The 23,389-nt window shown below is 47.1% G+C and overlaps 1 protein-coding gene across 1 annotated transcript in view; it reads left to right on the top strand.

Moving 5' to 3' along the window:
* The window catches only part of crocc2 (ciliary rootlet coiled-coil, rootletin family member 2), a 214,643-nt gene that overhangs the window by 96,814 nt on the left and 94,440 nt on the right, over positions 1 to 23,389 (top strand). Inside the window, exons 6-13 of the mRNA XM_042322865.1 lie at positions 1,074 to 1,218; positions 12,045 to 12,151; positions 13,363 to 13,569; positions 16,522 to 16,618; positions 17,607 to 17,675; positions 19,408 to 19,554; positions 20,309 to 20,508; positions 22,457 to 22,639. Coding sequence (XP_042178799.1) covers positions 1,074 to 1,218; positions 12,045 to 12,151; positions 13,363 to 13,569; positions 16,522 to 16,618; positions 17,607 to 17,675; positions 19,408 to 19,554; positions 20,309 to 20,508; positions 22,457 to 22,639 — 1,155 coding nt within the window. The remainder of the gene's footprint in view (positions 1 to 1,073; positions 1,219 to 12,044; positions 12,152 to 13,362; positions 13,570 to 16,521; positions 16,619 to 17,606; positions 17,676 to 19,407; positions 19,555 to 20,308; positions 20,509 to 22,456; positions 22,640 to 23,389) is intronic.

Here is a 23,389-nt window from a genome sequence, read left to right as displayed (position 1 = left end):
GGCAAAGGGTGGATCAGAGAAAAGGGTTTATAAGCTTGTAAATGTAGGAGTGATATAGTGGCCACGCGATTGATGGAGTTTGGGTGGGGGACAGCAAGGTTTTAGGAGGGATGGAGGGAAGGGAACGAGAACGAGGAGAATGAGGAGGAGGAGGAGTTGTGGGAAGATTAGGGGAGTCAGGTTTGCAGCTGTTGGTGGTTGGTTGACAAGTGATGCTGCCAACTTGGCTGTTGATGGAGTATGGGTGGGGGTAGGGGTGGGGGTGGGGGTAGGGGTAGGGGTTGGGGGTAGGGGGGGGTTGGGGGTGGGGTAGGGGGTGGGGGTGGGGGGTGGGGGTAGGGGTGGGGTTGGGGGTAGGGTTTGGGGGTAGGGGGTGGGGATAGGGGTAGGGGTTGGGGGTAGGGTTGGGGGGGGTAGGGTTGGGGGTAGGGGGTGGGGATAGGGGTAGGGGGTAGGGGTAGGGGTAGGGGTGGGGTTGGGGGTAGGGTTGGGGGTAGGGTTGGGGAAAGGGGGTGGGGATAGGGGGTGGGGGTAGGGTAGGGGGTGGGGGTAGGGGGTGGGGGTTGGGGGTGGGGGTAGGGTTGGGGGTAGGGGGTGGGGGTAGGGTTGGGGGTAGGGGGTGGGACAGGGTTTTTAGACGGGAGGGAATCAGGGAGGGAGAGAGAGAGGTTGTCAATGGCTGGTGGACAGGTGACAGCACCAACTTGGCTCCTCACTACCATGTAATAGGAAAGACGAGCTAAACTCTTAACTAAGTTCTGTAAATAAGTCTTTGTCCGCAGTAATATGATGTCATAGAAAAGAGGGCCAAGCACTCGCAAATAAAGTATAACTTAACTTTATTATTATCAGTCATAATGGACGTGTTTTTCGGGACGTCAATGCATTTGTGATCTTTTTCATGTCATGTATCAACAAGTTCTGCATCCAGAATTACACCTTATATATATATATATATAGTGCAGTAATTTTGATCTGAGCCGGCCCAGGGGCCTTGGTCAAATGTAGTGCACTATCTTTACGGGTTTCAATTTGGAACGCAGATAGAGGTCATGTGTTCCTGTGTTCCCCAGGTGTGCCGGTCTCAGTCAGGTAAACACCCTGCTCAGAGAACAGCTGGAACAGGCGAGCTCAGCCAATCAGAGCCTGACGGAGAGCCTGCGCAGAGCCAGTGACGACTTGGAGCAGAAAGATGCTCGGCTGCGCAAAGAACAAGAGGTAAGAAGGGAGAACCCCTGTGTCCGATTCACACTACAGGACCCTATCAGCCAGGGGCCCTAACAGCCAGGGGCCCTATCAGCCAGGGGCCCTAACAGCCAGGGGCCCTAACAGCCAGGGGCCCTAACAGCCAGGGGCCCTAACAGCCAGGGGCCCTATCAGCCAGGGGCCCTATCAGCCAGGGGCCCTAACAGCCAGGGGCCCCTAACAGCCAGAGGCCCTAACAGCCAGGGGCCCTAACAGCCAGGGGCCCTATCAGCCAGGGGCCCTATCAGCCAGGGGCCCTATCAGTCAGGGGCCCTATCAGCCAGGGGCTCTATCAGCCAGGGGCCCTAACAGCCAGGGGCCCTAACAGCCAGGGGCCCTAAATGCCAGGGGCCCTAACAGCCAGGGGCCCTATCAGCCAGGGGCCCTATCAGCCAGGGGCCCTATCAGTCAGGGGCCCTATCAGCCTGGGGCGCAACTTGCCCCCCCCTAGTTTTATCATTGAATTGTGATACAAAATGAGGCTGTTTGGAGTGTTTATACAACTGGATAATAAAAATACATTTAAAAAAAATATATATATATATATATTAAATTATGCCCCCCCCTATAGACTCTAGTCTCTGTAGACTCTAGTCTCTGTAGACTCCATAGACTCTATAGACTCTAGTCTCTGTAGACTCTAGTCTCTATAGACTCTAGTCTCTGTAGACTCTATAGACTCTATAGACTCTAGTCTCTGTAGACTCTAGTCTCTGTAGACTCTATAGACTCTATAGACTCTAGTCTCTGTAGTCTCTGTAGACTCTGTAGACTCTAGTCTCTATAGACTCTATAGACTCTAGTCTCTGTAGACTCTAGTCTCTGTAGACTCTATAGACTCTAGTTTCTATAGACTCTAGTCTCTGTAGACTCTAGTCTATGTACACTCTAGTGTCTGTAGACTCTAGTCTCTGTAGACTCTAGTCTCTGTAGACTCTAGTCTCTGTAGACTCTAGTGTCTGTAGACTCTAGCCTCTGTAGACTCTAGCCTCTGTAGACTCTCGTCTCTGTAGACTCTGTAGACTCTAGTCTCTGTAGACTCTCATCTCTGTAGACTCTGTAGACTCTAGTCTCTGTAGTCTCTGTAGTCTCTGTAGTCTCTGTAGTCTCTAATCTCTTTAGTCTCTATAGACTCTGTAGTCTCTGTAGACTCTAGTCTCTGTAGACTCTATAGACTCTATAGACTCTAGTCTCTGTAGACTCTATAGACTCTATAGACTCTAGTCTCTGTAGACTCTATAGACTCTATAGACTCTAGTCTCTGTAGACTCTGTAGTCTCTGTAAACTCTGTAGACTCTAGTCTCTATAGACTCTATAGACTCTAGTCTCTGTAGACTCTAGTCTATGTACACTCTAGTCTCTGTAGACTCTATAGACTCTAGTCTCTGTAGACTCTAGTCTCTGTAGACTCTATAGACTCTAGTCTCTGTAGACTCTGTAGACACTAGCCTCTGTAGACTCTAGCCTCTGTAGACTCTGTAGACTCTAGTCTCTGTAGACTCTCATCTCTGTAGACTCTGTAGACTCTAGTCTCTGTAGTCTCTGTAGTCTCTAATCTCTGTAGTCTCTGTAGTCTCTAATCTCTTTAGTCTCTATAGTCTCTGTAGTCTCTGTAGTCTCTAGACTCTAGTCTCTGTAGTCTCTGTAGACTCTATAGACTCTAGTCTATGTAGACTCTAGTCTCTGTAGACTCTATAGACTCTATAGACTCTAGTCTCTGTAGACTCTATAGACTCTATAGACTCTAGTCTCTGTAGTCTCTGTAGTCTCTGTAAACTCTGTAGACTCTAGTCTCTATAGACTCTATAGACTCTAGTCTCTGTAGACTCTAGTCTCTGTAGACTATAGACTCTAGTTTCTATAGACTATAACCTCTGTAGACTCTAGTCTATGTACACTCTAGTCTCTATAGACTCTATAGACTCTAGTCTCTGTAGACTCTAGTCTCTGTAGACTCTAGTCTCTGTAGACTCTATAGACTCTAGTCTCTGTAGACTCTGTAGACTCTAGCCTCTGTAGACTCTAGCCTCTGTAGACTCTAGCCTCTGTAGAATCTAGTCTCTATAGACTATAAACTCTAGTTTCTATAGACTATAGTCTCTGTAGACTCTAGTCTATGTACACTCTAGTCTCTATGGACTCTATAGACTCTAGTCTCTGTAGACTCTAGTCTCTGTAGACTCTAGTCTCTGTAGACTCTAGTCTCTGTAGACTCTATAGACTCTAGTCTCTGTAGACTCTGTAGACTCTAGCCTCTGTAGACTCTAGCCTCTGTAGACTCTAGTCTCTGTAGACTCTCGTCTCTGTAGACTCTGTAGACTCTAGTCTCTGTAGACTCTCATCTCTGTAGACTCTGTAGACTCTAGTCTCTGTAGTCTCTGTAGTCTCTGTAGTCTCTAATCTCTTTAGTCTCTATAGTCTATGTAGTCTCTGTAGTCTCTAGACTCTAGTCTCTGTAGTCTCTGTAGACTCTATAGACTCTAGTCTCTGTAGACTCTAGTCTCTGTAGACTCTAGTCTCTGTAGACTCTATAGTCTCTAGTCTCTGTAGACTCTGTAGACTCTAGTCTCTGTAGACTCTGGTCTCTGTAGACTCTAGTCTCTATAGACTCTAGTCTCTGTAGACTCTAGTCTCTGTAGACTCTATAGACTCTATAGACTCTAGTCTCTGTAGACTATAGTCTCTGTAGACTCTAGTCTCTGTAGACTCTATAGAGTCTATAGACTCTAGTCTCTGTAGTCTCTGTAGTCTCTGTAGACTCTAGTCTCTGTAGACTCTGTAGACTCAAGTCTCTATATAATCTATAGACTCTAGTCTCTGTAGACTCTATAGACTCTAGTCTCTGTAGACTCTATAGACTCTAGTCTCTGTAGACTCTAGTCTCTGTCGACTCAAGTCTATGTAGACTCTATAGACTCTAGTCTCTGTAGACTCTGTAGACTCTAGTCTCTGTAGACTCTGTAGACTCTAGTCTCTGTAGACTCTCATCTCTGTAGACTCTGTAGACTCTAGTCTCTGTAGTCTCTGTAGACTCTAGTCTCTGTAGTCTCTGTAGACTCTAGTCTCTTTAGTCTCTGTAGTCTCTGTAGACTCTAGTCTCTGTAGTCTCTGTAGTCTCTAGACTCTAGTCTCTGTAGTCTCTGTAGACTCTGTAGACTCTAGTCTCTGTAGACTCTGTAGACTCTAGTCTCTGTAGACTCTGTAGACTCTAGTCTCTGTAGACTCTGTAGACTCTAGTCTCTGTAGACTCTCGTCTCTGTAGACTCTGTAGACTCTAGTCTCTTTAGTCTCTGTAGTCTCTAGTCTCTTTAGTCTCTGTAGTCTCTGTAGACTGTAGTCTCTGTAGTCTCTGTAGACTCTAGTCTTTGTAGTCTCTGTAGATTGGAGACTCTCACGTTGAGCAACTTTCTTTCTTTCCCATGTGGTGGGAATTTCATTCAGAATCCTGTTTTGTCAATTAATCCTCATTCTCAGTACATTTCTTTGTTATGACTTTCAAGCTGTTGTTTCCTCTGAAAACATTCCAAAGGCTGAACAATAAGAAAGACATTCTGGCTCTAGGAACTCACGCTGCAAACAGCCTGTTCCATGTCAAACAGGGGGGGGGGGGTTATATTTGTCCTGTTTCACTGCATGTACAAGTGGGTAACCTGTAGAAGTGTGAGGTATGAAATAGAAATATGCGTTGTTGTTTTTTTTACATATCCCAACATCCCCTGAGACACGTTTGGAGAGTGGGGTCACGGCCAGGGATTAGACATTATTGACAGCGTCTGGGTTAGGTGCCTTGCTAAAGGGCACCTAATCGGCTCGGGGATTCAAACCAACAACCTTTTTCGGTTACTGTCCCAACGCTCTTAACCGCTAGGCTCTCTGATACCCAGCAAATGAAAAATTGGTTCTGTGAACGTTCCCAGAACATGTTTTGTCTGTTCTTCTAAAAGGTTCACAGAATGTTTCTGTAGGTTGTGAAAAAATTGTGGGGATATGACAAGGGATAGGTTTCCAAAACACTAAAACTGAAACTGTCCAGTTGTGTTGACAGTCAGATAATGTTCATATCAGGTTGAAAAAAAACTAAAGAGAAGCCTTTGATGTTGCAATAATGTTGACAGAACAGCCTTTCTGAGTCCTTTAAAGGTTCCCAGAATATTTAATTAGGGTGTGGCTTGTTGGCCTCTGTAGTTAGCGTCTGCAAGAGCAGAAAGAGTCTCTTAACAACAAGGAACTTTGGTCCCAAATGAGGACCCAGCCGAGAAGAGATCAACATCCGACGAGCTTCTCCTTCACGTCTCTATGGATTAAAATGACAATTTTTTACATCAGGGCTACATTACAAGGTTCCCAAAACACTCCGTTTTGATGACATTTATACAACATTTATACAACGTTTAAAAGTTAGGTTGCACATTCCTATAATGTTGTAAGAATGTTGGCATAACACCTGGTCTAAGTTATTTAAAGGTTCACAGAACGTTTAATGAAGTTATGGAAGTTGTCTGGGATGTCGCAAAAATATTATTGAAATATTCACAGAATTTGCACAGAACATTCCCACAGTGTTCCACAGTTTTTATGATGTTCGTAGCATATTTATTTTAAATATAACATCATATTCTATTTAGGTTGTCTTGGAGGGCCTCAGAACATTTCAAGATCATTTGGAAAATGTTATATTTAAGTTTGACCAAATATTACCACAACATTCTCAGCATACAAATGTGTATCTCCATAAAGCAGATTGGAAAACAAACCCATTATGTTTCTCTTCAGATTGAATTAAATTCATATTTCAGGTCATATTTCAGGTGTGTAGGATCACTACAAGGGAATGTAGATAAAGTGCATTTTAATTTAATTCGTAGGACATTTGAATAGCATTTAATCATACTAACACAACCATACACATCACATGTTGACAATCTGCAAATTATTTAACTCATAGGATGTTTGGACCAGTATTTAATCATACATACAACAATATTTTACACTTCTTATGTTGACAAACTGGTTTGGAAGCTGCAATGTCTGGTAACCAAAGCCATGTGTTTCATCCTCTGCAACACCAGGGATTGACTCTTAATAGATAATTTTTCCTTCCCAGTACGGTCGCCATGGCAGTACAGTCGCCATGGCAGTACGGTGAATCAGGAATTCCATGGTTCCTTTTTTAGGCTTCTTAGACATAACTAACCCCGGGAAATACTGGTAACTGTGTTATTCACCATCCCTTCACCCGTCCTCTTGATAGGCTGTCTACTTCTGGGTCCATATTTACAAGGTAAGTGCTGATCTAGGATCACTTTTTTTCAGATCATAATAAATATGACGAGGGGACCATATCAAGACTCAAAGCAGGAATTATATCGGGTGCTTTTTAAAAAAAATAGTTGTACAGTACATTTTTGTACAATGTTTATTTATTTTAATTTTTTAATTTTTTTACAATTAGTTTAAATTCTGGATTTCTGACTTTTTAAATTTATTTATTTAAATTTAAATTTTAAAACATCTGGGTGAAATAAAGACATCCCCTCTTTAAGTAGATTTATATCTGAACCTCAATTTCACCGTTTAAAAATAAATACAATTCAGAAAAATTGTTTAAAGAACATGTGGGATTGAACCTGCACTCTTCAGCTCAGCAACCCTCCGCATTAGCAGAGATATCTAGATTAGATAGATAGATAGATAGATGTCTTGTGTTGTTGTGTATCCATATGCTTCTTAAATACTCAGAACTCAGAACATTCAAATTAAATAAGAAAACAATTGGACTTTTTCTCAATTTCAATCAAAACACATACTGAAACACTATAATACATAATAAACTCAGCAAAAAAAATAAACGTCCTCTCACTGTCAACTGCGTTTATTTTCAAAAAACTTTACATGTGTAAATATTTATATGAACAACTGAGACATAAACTGAACAAGTTCCACAGACATGTGACTAACAGAAATTTAATAATGTGTCCCTGAACAAAGGGGGGTCAAATTGAAAAGTAACAGTCAGTATCTGGTGTGGCCACCAGCTGCATTAAGTACTGCAGTGCATCTCCTCCTCATGGACTGCACCAGATTTGCCAGTTCTTGCTGTGAGATGTTACCCCAGTCTTCCACCAAGGCACCTGCAAGTTCCAGGACATTTCTGGGGGGAATAGCCCTTGCCCTCACTCTCCAATCCAACAGGTCCCAGACGTGCTCAATGAGATTGAGCTCCGGGCTCTTCGCTGGCCATGGAAAAACACTGACATTCCTGTCTTGCAGGAAATCACACACATATCAAGCAGTATGGCTGGTGGCATCTTCATGCTGGAGGGTCATGTCAGGATGAGCCTGCAGGAAGGGTACCACATGAGGGAGGAGGATGTCTTCCCTGTAACGCACAGCATTGAGATTGCCTGCAATGACAACAAGCTTACTCTGATGATGCATTGACAAATCAAATCAAATGTATTTATAAGGCCCTTCGTACTTCAGCTGATATGTCAAAGTGCTGTGCAGAAACCCAGCCTAAAACCCCAAACAGCAAGCAATGCAGGTGTAGAAGCACGGTGGCTAGGAAAAACTCCCTAGAAAGGCCAAAACCTAGGAAGAAACCTAGAGAGGAACCAGGTTATGAGGGGTGGCCAGTCCTCTTCTGGCTGTGCTGGGTGGAGATTATAACAGAACATGGCCAAGACCACGACGGACCCTCCACCTCGATCCCGCTCCAGAGTACAGGCCTCGGTGTATTCCTTCGACGATAAACTTAAATCCGACCATCACCCAGGAATCCGACCAAAACCACGACTCGTCAGTGAAGAGCACTTTCAGCCAGTCCTGCCTGGTCCAGTGACGGTGGGTTTGTGCCCGTAAGTGACGTTGTTGCCGGTGATGTCTGGTGAGGACCTGCCTTACAATAGGCCTACAAGCCCTGAGTCCAGCCTCTCTCAGCCTATTCCGGCCAGTCTGAGCACTTAAGGAGGGATTGTGCGTTCCTGGTGTAACTTGGGCAGTTGTTGTTGCCATCCTGTACCTGTCCCGCAGGTGTGATGTTCGGATGTACCGATCCTGTGCAGGTGTTGTTACACGTGGTCTGCCACTGCGAGGACGATACGCTGTCCGTCTTGTCTCCCTGTATCGCTTTCTCAGGCGTCTCACAGTACGGACATTGCAATTTATTGCCCTGGTCACATCTGCAGTCCTCATGCTTCCTTGCAGCATGCCTAAGGCACATTCATGCAGATGAGCAGGGACCCTGGGCATCTTTCTTTTGGTGTTTTTCAGAGTTAGTAGAAAGGCCTCTTTAGTGTCCTAAGTTCATAACAGTGACGTTAATTGCCTACCGTCTGTAAGCTGTTAGTGTCTTTCCGACCGTTCCACAGGTGCATGTTCATTAATTGTTTATGGTTTATTGAACCAGCATAGGAAACAGTGTTTAAACCCTTTACAATGAAGATCTGTGAAGTTATTTGGATTTTTACGAATGATCTTTGAAAGACAGGGTCCTGAAAAAGGGACCTTTTTTTGCTGAGTTTATATTTACCAAAATAAATTCAGGTTCAACGCAATAATCCCTTATTGATTTAAAGGTCCAATATTGTCACGGCCGTCGTCGGAATGAGACCAAGGTGCAGCGTGGTGAGCATACATTTTCTTTTATTAGTTAAAATGTCACCAACAAAACAAGAAATAACAGAAACGACCGTGAAGCTTACAAGGGCTGTAATACCCCTAACAAAGTCAACTACTCACACTGAAAGGAGGGAAAAAGGGCTACCGAAGTATGGTTCCCAATCAGAGACAACGATAGACAGCTGTCCCTGATTGAGAACCACACCCGGCCAAAACATAGAAATAAAGAAACATAGAAAACAAAACAGAATGCCCACCCCACATCACACCCTGACCTAACCAAATAGAGAAATAAAACATCTCTCTAAGGTCAGGGCGTGACAAAGACAGCCATTGTTTTAAATCTCAAAATCGAATTATTTCTGGGTTCTGGGTGGCAATTAAGTACCTTCAAATTGTCAATAATCATACTTTTGGAAAGAGAGGGTCCAGATTGTCTAGCCCGGCTAATTTGTAGGTGTCCAGATTTTGCAGTTCTTTCAGACCATCAGCTATCTGGATTTGGGGGAAGGAGAAATGGGGGAGGCTTGGGCAAGTTGATGTGGGGGGTGCAGTGCTGTTGACTGGGGTAGGGGTAGCCAGGTGGAAAGCATAGCCAGCTGTAGATTCTCAATTATAGCAGATTTATCAATGGTGACAGTGTTTCCTAGCTTCAGTGCAGTGGGCAGCTGGGAGGAGGTGTCCTTATTCTCCATGGACCCAGAAGTAGACAGCCTATCAAGGGGATGGGTGAAGGGATGGTGAATAACACAGTTACCAGTATTTCCCGGGGTTAGTTATGTCTGAGAAGGTTTAACAAGGAAGCATGGTTTTCCTGATTGACCGTACTGCCACGGCGACCGTACTGCCACGGCGACCATACTGCCATAGGCTATAAGAGAGCTTCCCTGGTGTTGCAGAGGATGAAACACATGGCTTTGGTTACCAGATAATGCAGCTTCCAAACTCCACAGATTGTGCAGATTGTCAACGTCTATGGTTGTGTTTGACTGAATAAATAATGTCCTATGAATTAAATGATGATTAATTTTAATTTTTAAAACGCTTTTCTGACACCCAAGGCGCTGAAGAATAAAAAATAAAAAAAATAATGTAATACAAATTATAATAATATATAAAATCCAAAACACAGAACACAAACAACAATCAAATCTACATCCGGGTGTCAACATATCTGAAGAATTAGAATTAACTAAAGGTCATTTTTAAAGCTTTTCTGAACAGATCAGTCTTTAGCTGTGTTTTAAAGCAGGACAGAGACTCTGCAGCCCTGATAGTGTCTCGAAGTGGCAGGTTGGAGATGGATTCAGTAAGCTGGGCTTCTAGTTTTCAGACTCCTAAATTGAAAGGGGAGGTGTCTTGGGCCGAGTGTCTAGTGGAATAACTAGAATAAAGGGGGATGAGTTTAAGGTCGGACAGCCCCTGACATATTTGGCGAGATCCACGCCTGTGGTACAGACCAGGTCCATCGTTTGGCTATTTTCTTTTGTGGGTGGCAAAGTCCACGTTCTGTTGGGAGTCCAAAATTGTCCGGGACATCAGCCAGACCGGTAGAGAGACTGCAGTCAGAGGAGTTGACATGTATGTTGAAATCACCAAACATTAGCATAGCAAGGCTGAAGGTGCTCAGGAGGGTTAGTAACTCAGATAGTTTAACAAGAATGTCAGAGTTGAGTGTTTCGGAGGCCGATAAATCAGCACAGCCAGAGATTTTGAAAGCCATGCCAAGATAAGAGAGGCTGGTACTGGAGTACACTTCACAGTGCAGTCAGTCCTGCAGATTACAGCCAATCTGCCAACCCATACGGATGTGTGAGAACAGTCCAGGTAGGTCTAGCTAGATGGAGTGCATTGGTTGACGGTCTAGGTAGGTCTAGCTAGATGGAGTGCATTGGTTGACGGTCTAGGTAGGTCTACCCAGATGGAGTGCATTGGTTGACGGTCTAGGTAGGTCTAGCTAGATGGAGTGCATTGGTTGACGGTCTAGGTAGGTCTAGCTAGATGGAGTGCATTGGTTGACTGTCTAGGTAGGTCTAGCCAGATGGAGTGCATTGGTTGACTGTCTAGGTAGGTCTAGCCAGATGGAGTGCATTGGTTGACTGTCCAGGTAGGTCTAGCTAGATGGAGTGCATTGGTTGACGGTCTAGGTAGGTCTACCCAGATGGAGTGCATTGGTTGACGGTCTAGGTAGGTCTAGCTAGATGGAGTGCATTGGTTGACTGTCTAGGTAGGTCTAGCCAGATGGAGTGCATTGGTTGACTGTCTAGGTAGGTCTACCCAGATGGAGTGCATTGGTTGACTGTCTAGGTAGGTCTACCCAGATGGAGTGCATTGGTTGACGGTCTAGGTAGGTCTACCCAGATGGAGTGCATTGGTTGACTGTCTAGGTAGGTCTAGCTAGATGGAGTGCATTGGTTGACGGTCTAGGTAGGTCTAGCTAGATGGAGTGCATTGGTTGACGGTCTAGGTAGGTCTACCCAGATGGAGTGCATTGGTTGACGGTCTAGGTAGGTCTAGCCAGATGGAGTGCATTGGTTGATGGTCTAGGTAGGTCTAGCCAGATGGAGTGCATTGGTTGAAGGTCTAGGTAGGTCTAGCTAGATGGAGTGCATTGGTTGACGGTCTAGGTAGGTCTAGCTAGATGGAGTGCATTGGTTGACGGTCTAGGTAGGTCTAGCTAGATGGAGTGCATTGGTTGGGAGAAATGTACTCGTTGGGCTGATGCCAAGTGTCATTGAGGCAGAGGAAGTCTAGACTTCTCTCAGTGAGGATGTTGTTCAGTAGTAGTAATTGTCCTGTGAGTCGATAATAGTCCTACGATACAGTTCTCAAATGCAGATTTCCTATATTATCCTTTAAGCAGCTACAAATGTACATGCTGAAGATGTTGTGGTATCGACTGGTCAGCTTTTTATTCTATAAGAACGTTTGCCGCAACCGAACGAATGTTCTGGGAACTTTAACAGGACCAATGTTGGTTAGCTGGGAAAAACATTACTGGAACGTTGTGTTATTATATTCTCTGGGAACCTGATGAGAACGTTTCGGGAACGTTCTGTGGTGGCTGTCACAGATGACACAGATGACATAAGAGTCTATAGCTATAGTAGTCTCAAGGTTAGACAGCACCCATCTCCCTCCTGACTCCTTCCTGTCTCCCTCCTGTCTCCCTCCCCAGACGTGTGCCTTCCGGGTGGGTCGTGAGCAGGCCCGTGTGAGGGCCCTGTGGCGCCAGGCAGCCTCCCTACGGAGCACCTTCACCCAGCTCAGGACCTTCGCTGACAGGTGAGTGTGGCGACCTTGTCAGACCCCATCCAGGAACCTGACAGGAACCCTTGACACCCCCTCCAAGCCCCTGTCCAGGAACCGTCCAAACATTCACCAGACACCCCTCGAGACCCCTCCAGTTTCCCTCCAGCTACCCTGGGATCCCTGTGTCTCCCCCCCCAGTCCATACTGCCATCCAGACTACCACCAGAACCTGGGGGGATCACTCAAGTATCCCTCCAGTCCTCCGCTCCTCCACTCTCTGAACCCCATGAATCACTCTCTCCTCACTGGGGACTGTTGTCTCTGGATGCCCCTGGTCTGTTGACTGAGGCATCCATCAGGATAAAGGCTGAAGTTGAACACTAGGCTTTAGTCATGTATAAACATTTATAATGTATAAACACCAACAACAGTTGAGTAATTAGCTGTAACGTACACTGCTCTGCTTGCGGACAGAAATACCTCGTGTTTGAGGCTCGGAGTCAAACGTGAAACAGTGCCCAGTTCAACGTGAGCTGCAGGCTTATGGAGCTTAAGTCCTACAGGCAGAATCCATCTTGTCCTCAATAGGATACAGCAGTCCCTTTTTCCTAATGAAAAACCACTGGGCCACAACTTCAAAACTAAAGACTTTAGGTCTGTTTTCTGTTTTCGTGCAAACAATACTGACCAGTTATGGATGCTTTCCAATGGTTACCATGTACCTCTGTCTGTAGGAGTCTGTCTGACACCTTAACCATGTTCCTCTGTCTGTAGGAGTCTGTCTGACACCTTAACCATGATCCTCTGTCTGAAGGAGTCTGTCTGACACGTTAACCATGATCCTCTGTCTGTAGGAGTCTGTCTGACACCTTAACCATGTTCCTCTGTCTGTAGGAGTCTGACACGTTAACCATGTTCCTCTGTCTGTAGGAGTCTGTCTGACACGTTAACCATGTTCCTGTCTGTAGGAGTCTGACACGTTAACCATGTTCCTCTGTCTGTAGGAGTCTGTCTGACACCTTAACCATGTACCTCTGTCTGTAGGAGTCTGTCTGACACCTTAACCATGTTCCTCTGTCTGTAGGAGTCTGTCTGACACCTTAACCATGATCCTCTGTCTGAAGGAGTCTGTCTGACACGTTAACCATGATCCTCTGTCTGTAGGAGTCTGTCTGACACCTTAACCATGTTCCTCTGTCTGTAGGAGTCTGTCTGACACCTTAACCATGTTCCTCTGTCTGTAGGAGTCTGTCTGACATACGTGGGGAGTGTGTGACTGCGAGCCGTAGTCTACATGTGGCCTGTATGTCTCTGGAGGCCAGTGTCACATCGCACATCGCCCCTAGTGGCCTGGAGGTGTCAGAGCTGGAAAGGCAGCTCAGGGACAAGCTGAGGGAAGCCATGCAGCTGCAGGGACGCTGGGACGCTGAGAAAGTAGAGCTCAACTCCAGGTCTGTCTGTCTGTTCTTTCCCTCTGTCTGCCGGTCTGTCTGTCTGTCTTGTCTGTCTGTCTGTCTTGTCTGTCTGTCTGTCTTGTCTGTCTGTCTGTCTGTCTGTCTCGGTCGCCGATCCCAAAACTGAACACGTCACCCTGAATGTTACAGTAGCCTTTCTAATGAAAGCAGACGTGATATAGAATAAAAGGAACAAGGATGTTTGTTCTACAGAACGTCTATGACGTCTCTTCATCCACACACCCACGGAGCAATAGCAGACCCTCACTATCCTGATAACTTTCTGTCAGGTTTTTTCTGTAGATTGTCCCTGGCTGGTAGTACAGTAATGCAGGAAAGACAATCCTATTGGAAGATCTGAAGAACCATGATGCTCTGTGTTTCTAGAGCCAAACGGCCCTCCCGATCCTCAATACACATTTTCAATTTGGCATTTGGTTGTAGGAGTCACGCTATGAAGTTACTGTACAGGAACTCCAAACCTAGAGATTGTTACCTAGGACAGGGGACATGTTACCTAGGACAGGGGACATGTTACCTAGGACAGGGGACATGTTACCTAGAACAGGGGACATGTTACCTAGGACAGGGGACATGTTACCTAGGACAGGGGACATGTTACCTAGGACAGGGGACATGTTACCTAGCACAGGGGACATGTTACCTAGCACAGGGGACATGTTACCTAGGGACAGGGGACATGTTACCTAGCACAGGGGACATGTTACCTAGGACAGGGGACATGTTACCTAGCACAGGGGACATGTTACCTAGCACAGGGGACATGTTACCTAGCACAGGGGACATGTTACCTTAGCACAGGGGACATGTTACCTAGCACAGGGGACATGTTACCTAGCACAGGGGACATGTTACCTAGCACAGGGGACATGTTGCCTAGGACAGGGGACATGTTACCTAGCACAGGGGGACATGTTACCTAGGACAGGGGACATGTTACCTAGCACCATAGCACAGGGGACATGTTACCTAGCACAGGGGACATGTTACCTAGCACAGGGGACATGTTACCTAGGACAGGGGACATGTTACCTAGCACAGGGGACATGTTACCTAGCACAGGGGACATGTTACCTAGCACAGGGGACATGTTACCTAGCACAGGGGACATGTTACCTAGGACAGGGGACATGTTACCTAGGACAGGGGACATGTTACCTAGCACAGGGGACATGTTACCTAGGACAGGGAACATGTTACCTAGCACAGGGGACATGTTACCTAGGACAGGGGACATGTTACCTAGAAGGGACATGTTACAGGGGACATGTTACCTAGCACAGGGGACATGTTACCTAGCACAGGGGACATGTTACCTAGCACAGGGGACATGTTACCTAGCACAGGGGACATGTTACCTAGGACAGGGGACATGTTACCTAGCACAGGGGACATGTTACCTAGCACAGGGGACATGTTACCTAGCACAGGGAACATGTTACCTAGCACAGGGGACATGTTACCTAGCACAGGGGACATGTCACCTAGCACAGGGGACATGTTACCTAGCACAGGGGACATGTTACCTAGCACAGGGGACATGTTGCCTAGCACAGGGGACATGTTGCCTAGCACAGGGGACATGTTACCTAGCACAGGGACATGTTACCTAGCACAGGGGACATGTTACCTAGCACAGGGGACATGTTACCTAGCACAGGGGACATGTTACCTAGCACAGGGGACATGTTACCTAGCACCTAGCACAGGGGACATGTTACCTAGCACATGTTACCTAGCACCAAGGACAGGGGACATGTTACCTAGCACCTAGCACAGGGGACATGTCACTTAGCACCTAGGACAGGGGACATGTTGCCTAGGACAGGGAACATGTTACCTAGCACAGGGGACATTTTACCTAGCACAGGGGACATTTTACCTAGGACAGGGGACATGTTACCTAGCACAGGGGACATGTTACCTGGGACAGGGGACATTTTACCTAGGACAGGGGACATGTTACCTAGCACAGGGGACATTTTACCTAGGACAGGGGACATGTTACCTAGCACAGGGGACATATTACCTAGCACAGGGGACATATTACCTAGCACAGGAGACCTGTTGCCTAGGACAGGGGACATGTTGCCTAGGACAGGGGCCATGTTACCTAGCACAGGGGACATGTTACCTAGCACCTAGCACAGGGGACATGTTACCTAGCACATGTTACCTAGCACCAAGGACAGGGAACATGTTGCCTAGCACAGGGGACATGTTACCTAGGACAGGGGACATGTTACCTAGGACAGGGTACATGTTACCTAGCACCTAGGACAGGGTACATGTCGCCTAGCACCTAGCACAGGGGACATGTTACCTAGGACAGGGGACGTGTTACCTAGCACAGGGGACATGTTACGTAGGACAGGGAACATGTTGCCTAGGACAGGGGACATTTTGCCTAGGACAGGGGACATGTTACCTAGCACAGGGGACATGTTATGTAGGACAGGTAACATATTGCCTAGGACAGGGAACATGTTGCCTAGGACAGGACAATGTTGCCTAGGACAGGGGACATGTTGCCTAGCACAGGGGACATGTTACCTAGGACAGGGGACATGTTACCTAGCACAGGGGACATTTTACCTATGACAGGGGACATGTTACCTAGCACAGGGGACATGTTACCTAGCACAGGGGACATGTTACCTAGCACAGGGGACATGTTACCTAGCACCTAGCACAGGGGACATGTTACCTAGCACAGGGGACATGTTACCTTGGACAGGGGACATGTTACCTAGCACAGGGGACTTGTTACCTAGCACAGGGAACATGAGAGGGTTGAGGGTCTCTTTTCATGAGTTCTTCCTCAGATCATTCTGTCAGATGCCTAGGCTATATGATCTGAAAAGTGTGTGTGTGTGTGTGTGTGTGTGTGTGTGTGTGTGTGTGTGTGTGTGTGTGTGTGTGTCATAGGATCCTGGAGCTGACAGATATGGTGAAACATCTCAGAGCCCAGAACAGTGAAAAGGATACAGGCCTTGCTGCCATGCAGACCAGTCTGGACAGGATGGTGAGACAAACACACACACACACACACACACACATACAGGATGATGGGACCTCAGGGACCGCTGTCAGGGGCAGTCTGGGACAGTCTGGGACAGTCTGGGGCAGTCTGGGGTGTGTCTGGTGCAGTCTGGGGTGTGTCAAGGGCAGTCTGGGGTGTGTCAGGGGCAGTTTGGGACAGTCAGAGACAGTCTGGGGCAGTCTGGGGTGTGTCTGGGGCAGTCTGGGGTGTGTCAGGGGCAGTCTGGGCCAATCTGGGGCAGTCTGGGGTGTGGCAGGGGCAGTCTGGGACAGTCTGGGACAGTCTGGGGCAGTCTGGGACAGTCTGGGACAGTCTAGGGCAGTCTGGGGCAGTCTGGGGCAGTCTGGGACAGTCTAGGGCAGTCTAGGGCAGTCTGGGACAGTCTGGGACAGTCTGGGGTGTGTCAGGGGTGAGAGGGGGTGGGGATGCCTCCCCTCTGTGTGCTGGAGGTCAGGTATTCCCCACTCTGTGGGCGCCCGCCAGACCCCCATTGTTTCCTGTACGTTTGACCCCTATAGCTTCCTGTATGTTTGACCCCCATGGCTTCTTGTATGTTTGACCCTCATGGCTTCCTGTATGTTTGACCCCTATGGCTTCCTGTATGTTTGACCCCTATGGATTCCTGTATGTTTGACCCTTATGGCTTCCTGTATGTTTGACCCCCATGGCTTCCTGTATGTTTGACCCCTATGGCTTCCTGTATGTTTGACCCCTATGGCTTCCTGTATGTTTGACCCCTATGGCTTCCTGTATGTTTGACCCCTATGGCTTCCTGTATGTTTGACCCTTATGGCTTCCTGTATATTTGACCCCTATGGCTTTCTGTATATTTGACCCCTATGGCTTCCTGTATGTTTGGTTTCATGCATTTATATTTTTATATCCCCCGTCCCCATAAGAGGCCGTTGTTGTAAATAATTTGTTCTTAATAACTGACTTGCCTAGTGAAATCAAATAAAAACTGTTACAGGAGACAAGCAGAGCGGAGGACAGGGCGGAGATGGACCACTTTCAGAAGGTCCTAACCAGCATCACACAGGTATTCAGCATCACACAGGTATTCAGCATCACACAGGTAGTCAGCCTCCTGCAGGTGCTAACCAGCATCACACAGGTATTCAGCATCACGCAGGTATTCAGCCTCATGCAGGTGATAACCAGCATCACACAGGTAGTCAGCCTGCTGCAAGTCCTAACCAGCATCACACAGGTATTCAGCATCACACAGGTAGTCAGCATCACACAGGTATTCAGCATCACACAGGTATTCGGCCTGCTGCAGATCCTAACCAGCATCACACACGTATTCAGCATCACACAGGTATTCAGCATCACACAGGTATTCAGCATCACACAGGTATTCAGCATCACACAGATATTCAGCATCACACAGGTAGTCAGCCTGCTGTAGGTCCTAACCAGCATCACACAGGTATTCAGCATCGCACAGGTATTCAGCATCACACAGGTATTCGGCCTGCTGCAGATCCTAACCAGCATCACACAGGTATTCAGCATCACACAGATATTCAGCATCACACAGGTAGTCAACCTGCTGTAGGTCCTAACCAGCATCACACAGGTATTCAGCATCACACAGGTATTCAGCATCACACAGGTATTCGGCCTGCTGCAGATCCTAACCAGCATCACACAGGTATTCAGCATCACACAGGTATTCAGCATCACACAGGTATTCAGCATCACACAGGTATTCAGCATCACACAGGTAGTCAGCCTGCTGCAGGTCCTAACCAGCATCACACAGGTAGTCAGCATCACACAGGTAGTCAGCATCACACAGGTATTCAGCATCACACAGGTATTCAGCATCACACAGATATTCAGCATCACACAGGTAGTCAGCCTGCTGCAGATCCTAACCAGCATCACACAGGTATTCAGCATCACACAGGTATTCAGCATCACACAGGTATTCAGCATCACACAGGTAGTCAGCCTGCTGCAGGTCCTAACCAGCATCACACAGGTAGTCAGCATCACACAGGTAGTCAGCATCACACAGGTATTCAGCATCACACAGGTATTCAGCATCACACAGATATTCAGCATCACACAGGTAGTCAGCCTGCTGTAGGTCCTAACCAGCATCACACAGGTATTCAGCATCACACAGGTATTCAGCATCACACAGATATTCAGCATCACACAGGTAGTCAGCCTGCTGTAGGTCCTAACCAGCATCACACAGGTAGTCAGCCTGCTGCAGGTCCTAACCAGCATCACACAGGTAGTCAGCCTGCTGCAGGTCCTAACCAGCATCACACAGGTATTCAGGCCTGGCCTGGGCATATCATATCAGTGCTTTTTATCAGTGCCGGTTTCCCAGAACCAGATTCAGTCGTGAAAATTAAAGTAAGTGTCTGTGTCCGAAATGGCACCCTATTCCCTATAAAGTGTACTCATTTTAACCAGGACCCATAAGGCTCTGGTCAAAAGTAGTGCACTACATAGGGAATATGGTGCCATTTGGGACACAACCAGTGTGTTGTAATCCAAGACTAGACTTAGTCTGGGTGTGAGAAACTAGACGTTTTTTATGTGTTCAGGCTCTTTTAAGCAAAGCTACTCAGGATGTTGCCTTCTCCAACCCATTCCACTTCCTGTTCAACTGGTTCATGTTGATGGTAATACTAACATGTCAGTTGCGTGTCTCTATCATGTTGTTCATGTGGTCTAGATTTTGACATATGTTAGGATACTCAGGATGTTGCCTTCTCTTTCTCCAACCCATTCTACTTCCTGTTCAGCTGGTTCATGGTGGTGAGGATGGTTATGTCTCTGGTGGTCAACCTTCGTCCTCCTCCTCCTCACCTCTCCGGGGCCGCACTTCCCAATGCAACAGCACCCTGATGGCTGTCAAAGGTCTCCTCTCCCAACACCAGATACAAACACAGGTCAGACAAACCACTCGCTCAACATGGGATACCAGTCTTGGGGACAATTCCATTATCAATGCCAGTCAATGCATAAAGTCAACCAAAGTCCCACATTTCCCTCATTGAAAAGCATGGCAGAGAATAGGGATTGGAATTTCAGTGTTATGGACTCCAAACCTGATGGTACTTGTAGTCTTCGACTATCCACAGACTGTAATTGGACAATGCACAGACTGTAATTGGACAATCCACAGACAGTAATTGGACAATCCAAAGACTGTAATTGGACAATCCACAGACTGTAATTGGACAATCCACAGACTGTGCTTGGACAATCCACAGACTGTAATTGGACAATGCACAGACTGTAATTGGACAATCCACAGACAGTAATTGGACAATCCACAGACTGTAATTGGACAATCCACAGACTGTAATTGGACAATGCACAGACTGTAATTGGACAATCCACAGACTGTAATTGGACGATCCACAGACTGTACTTGGACAATCCACAGACTGTAATTGGACAATCCACAGACTGTAATTGGACAATCCACAGACTGTAATTGGACAATCCACAGACTGTAATTGGACAATCCACAGACTGTAATTGGACAATCCACAGACTGTAATTGGACAATGCACAGACTGTAATTGGACGATCCACAGACTGTGCATGGAAAGACTCATAAGAACATAGTGATAAACAACTGGTGATGTAAAAAAAACTACATTTGATTTATTGATTGAAATGTGATTGATAAAACAGGACCTGCGTAGCCGGCTGGTTGCAGCCCTGGAGCAGATAGATATTCTACAAAGTAATCTGCAGGAGGAGGAGGAGGAGAGGAGGGACCTGGAGAGGAAGATGAAGGAGGTGCAGAGGGAGAAGCAGCAGGTTGAGAAGAGTCTGGAGGAGAAACACAGAGACAACCAGAGGTTCCACACCTCCCTGGACCTCCTCAACAGGTAACGTGCTAAGGTCTGGGCGGGGTCCCGCAGATCTGGGTGGGGGGCTCCCACAGGTTTGGGTGAGCGGGGGGTCCCGCAGGTCTGGGGGTGTCCCGCAGGTTTGGGTGGGCAGGGGTTCCCGCAGGTCTGGATGGGGGGGTCTCGCAGGGGTGGGGTGGGGTCCTGCAGGTCTGGGGGGGGTCCTGCAGGTCTGGGGGTCCTGCAGGTCTGGGGGCAGCTCTCCGGCTCCAGCTCCTCCAGCTCTCCAGGTCTTGTTAAGGGCGGGTGTTGTTGAGCTGGACAACGTTTTTGTGTTGACTGGAGTTGTCACGGTTTACCCAGAATTGGACCCAGAAGCAGACCAGGACAAGGTGAGTAAGAAGATGGTGAGTATTTATTAATTAATGAGAACGTGGAGGTAGATAGTTCCGGGTGGAGGAGCGGGCAGCGGAGGTGGGTTGATGGGAGTGGGTAGGCAGATCCAATGGATAACAACACACTGGCGACGAGCAGACAGGGATGGGGTATGGGTTCCGGGTGAATGGCTGTAGACAAAACAAACGGCGGTAAGTTAAAGGCAAGCAAGACGTACAAAACAATAAAACAAAACAAAACAAACTCTATAAACTGGAGGCTGGTTCGTGGGCACAACATACTGTTCATGGCTAACGATCTGGCAAGGAATGGATGTCAGGTCAGAGCTTTTGAAGGGGAGAGGTGATGATCAGGACAGGTGTGCAGATTACTGATGGGATGAAGAGGTCTGGTGAACATAATCTCCCAACAAGCTATCTTTCTCAACCAGACAGGGTCTCCAGGACACCGCTCCACTCTTTGATTAAACACAGGCAAACACAGACTCAGGAACTGTTTGGGGTGAATGCCCTCTTACCAACAGAGTCCTGACACGTTGGGTGACTCAGAGTCCTCTTCCCTCTTTGATTATGGAAAGTCCAGCTGAAACTGACCCTCAGAGTCCTTGAGTCCTCGTTGGCTGACTCAGAGTCCTTGTTGGCTGACTCAGAGTCCTCGTTGGCTGACTCAGAGTCCTCGAGTCTGGCTGACTCAGAGTCCTCTTTGATTACTCAGAGTCCTCGTTGGCCGACTCAGAGTCCTTGGTTGGCCGACTCAGAGTCCTCGTTGGCCGACTCAGAGTCCTCGTTGGCTGACTCAGAGTCCTCGTTGGCTGACTCAGAGTCCTCGTTGGCTGACTCAGAGTCCTCGTTGGCTGACTCAGAGTCCTCGTTGGCTGACTCAGAGTCCTCGTTGGCTGACTCAGAGTCCTCGTTGGCTGACTCAGAGTCCTCGTTGGCTGATTCAGAGTCCAAGTTGTCTAGTATTCTGAGTTTACACCCTTCACTAACACCCCCCACCTCTCTTAACAGAGGGGTAGTGTGTTAATATAGCACTGCGTCATGCCAGGGGATGATCTGTGTGGAGGATTCAGTTGCCTACGTTCCCTTTTTTTTTATAGCAGTCAGAAAAAAAGTGTATCTCGATTTTCCGTAAGGATCTTGTTTTTGTACTCTTTCCGTGCCTTGTCTTTTTTTACATCCAAGGGGTACTGTGTTGGGGGAGGGAGCTTCAAAGGCCTCTGTATTTAGGTGGGGCGAGGCTGTGAAACTCTCCTGCCGTTGTTGGGCTCAAGGACTTTGACACCTTTCCCTTTACACCTCAGTGCTAATTGACGTTGCAGTCAGATCTGTTCTGCAGGTTTCTGTTGTGCTTATTTTACTAGTCATTGGTTTGCCAGAGCATTTGCTGTATAGTTCTTGGGAATAAGAATCTTCGGTAGTAGGAATCCTTCCGGGTACTTTTGTCCCAAATCAGGATGAAGGTTTGATGTTTTGATTTGGAGTGAAGGTTATGTTGTGAAGGGTAGGGTGTTGTGAATCCACGTTTATCCAACTCTAAATCGTATATATTTTTTAAAACATACTCTCTCTCTCTCTCCTCCTCCCACCAGTGAGAAGGTCAGCCTGGAGAAGCTGGTTGTGGGCCTCCAGCAGAAGACAGAGTCCCTGGGAGCAGAGCTGGAGGTGATGAGGGGGTCGGCTGGGGATCTCCAGAGACAGAGAGACCTGCTCCGCCAGCAGAGAGACGACCTGGAGAGACAGCTGGAACGCCAACGCACCGAGGCCCAGAGAGGGTAGGTCTAGGGAAACAGCACACACACACACACACACGTGCACATGCTCACAGACGCACACACACACACAGACACACATGAGGAGGAGGAGGACGAGGGGGAGGAGGAGGACGAGGAGGAGGAGGTGGAGGAGGAGGAGGAGGAGGAGGAGGAGGAGGAGGAGAAGGAGGAGAAGGAGGAGGAGGAGGAGGAGAAGGAGGAGGAGAGAGGAAGAAGAGAGAGAGCATCATCCCTCTATCCTGCTGCTTTTCTATCTGTTTGTTGAGAGTTGAGATCAGGAACACATGTCATTCTCAGAGCAGGACAGAGCCCAGATCTCTCTAGGAAAATGTAAAAGCTTTACGTTGCATTACTACATTACAAACTCATGCTAGAGGGATGAGAGACTAGAGAGAGTAGAGAGAGTAGAAAGTTGAGAGAGTAGAGAGAGTAGAGAGAAGAGAGGGAGAAGAGAGAGAAGAGAGGGAGTTGAGAAGAGAGAGATTTGAAAGAATAGAGAGAGTAGAGAGACTAGAGAGAGACTAGAGAGAGAATAGAGAGAGAGTTGAGAGAATAGAGAGTAGAGCAAGATGAGAGAGAGAATAGAGAGAGTAGAAAGAGAATAGAGAGAATAGAGAGAATAGAGAGAATAGAGAGTAGAAAGAGAATAGAGAGAGAATAGAAAGAGAGTTGAAAGAATAGAGAGAGTAGAGAGAGAATAAAGAGAGAGTTGAGAGAATAGAGAATAGAGAGAGGAGAGAGAGTTGAGAG

This window comes from Oncorhynchus tshawytscha, linkage group LG06 (assembly GCF_018296145.1).
Source record: "Oncorhynchus tshawytscha isolate Ot180627B linkage group LG06, Otsh_v2.0, whole genome shotgun sequence".
In the NCBI taxonomy this organism is placed as follows: Eukaryota; Metazoa; Chordata; class Actinopteri; order Salmoniformes; family Salmonidae; genus Oncorhynchus; species Oncorhynchus tshawytscha.
The sequence above is the reverse complement of the archived record's forward strand: the minus strand, read 5'-3'. Positions and strand labels throughout refer to the sequence as shown.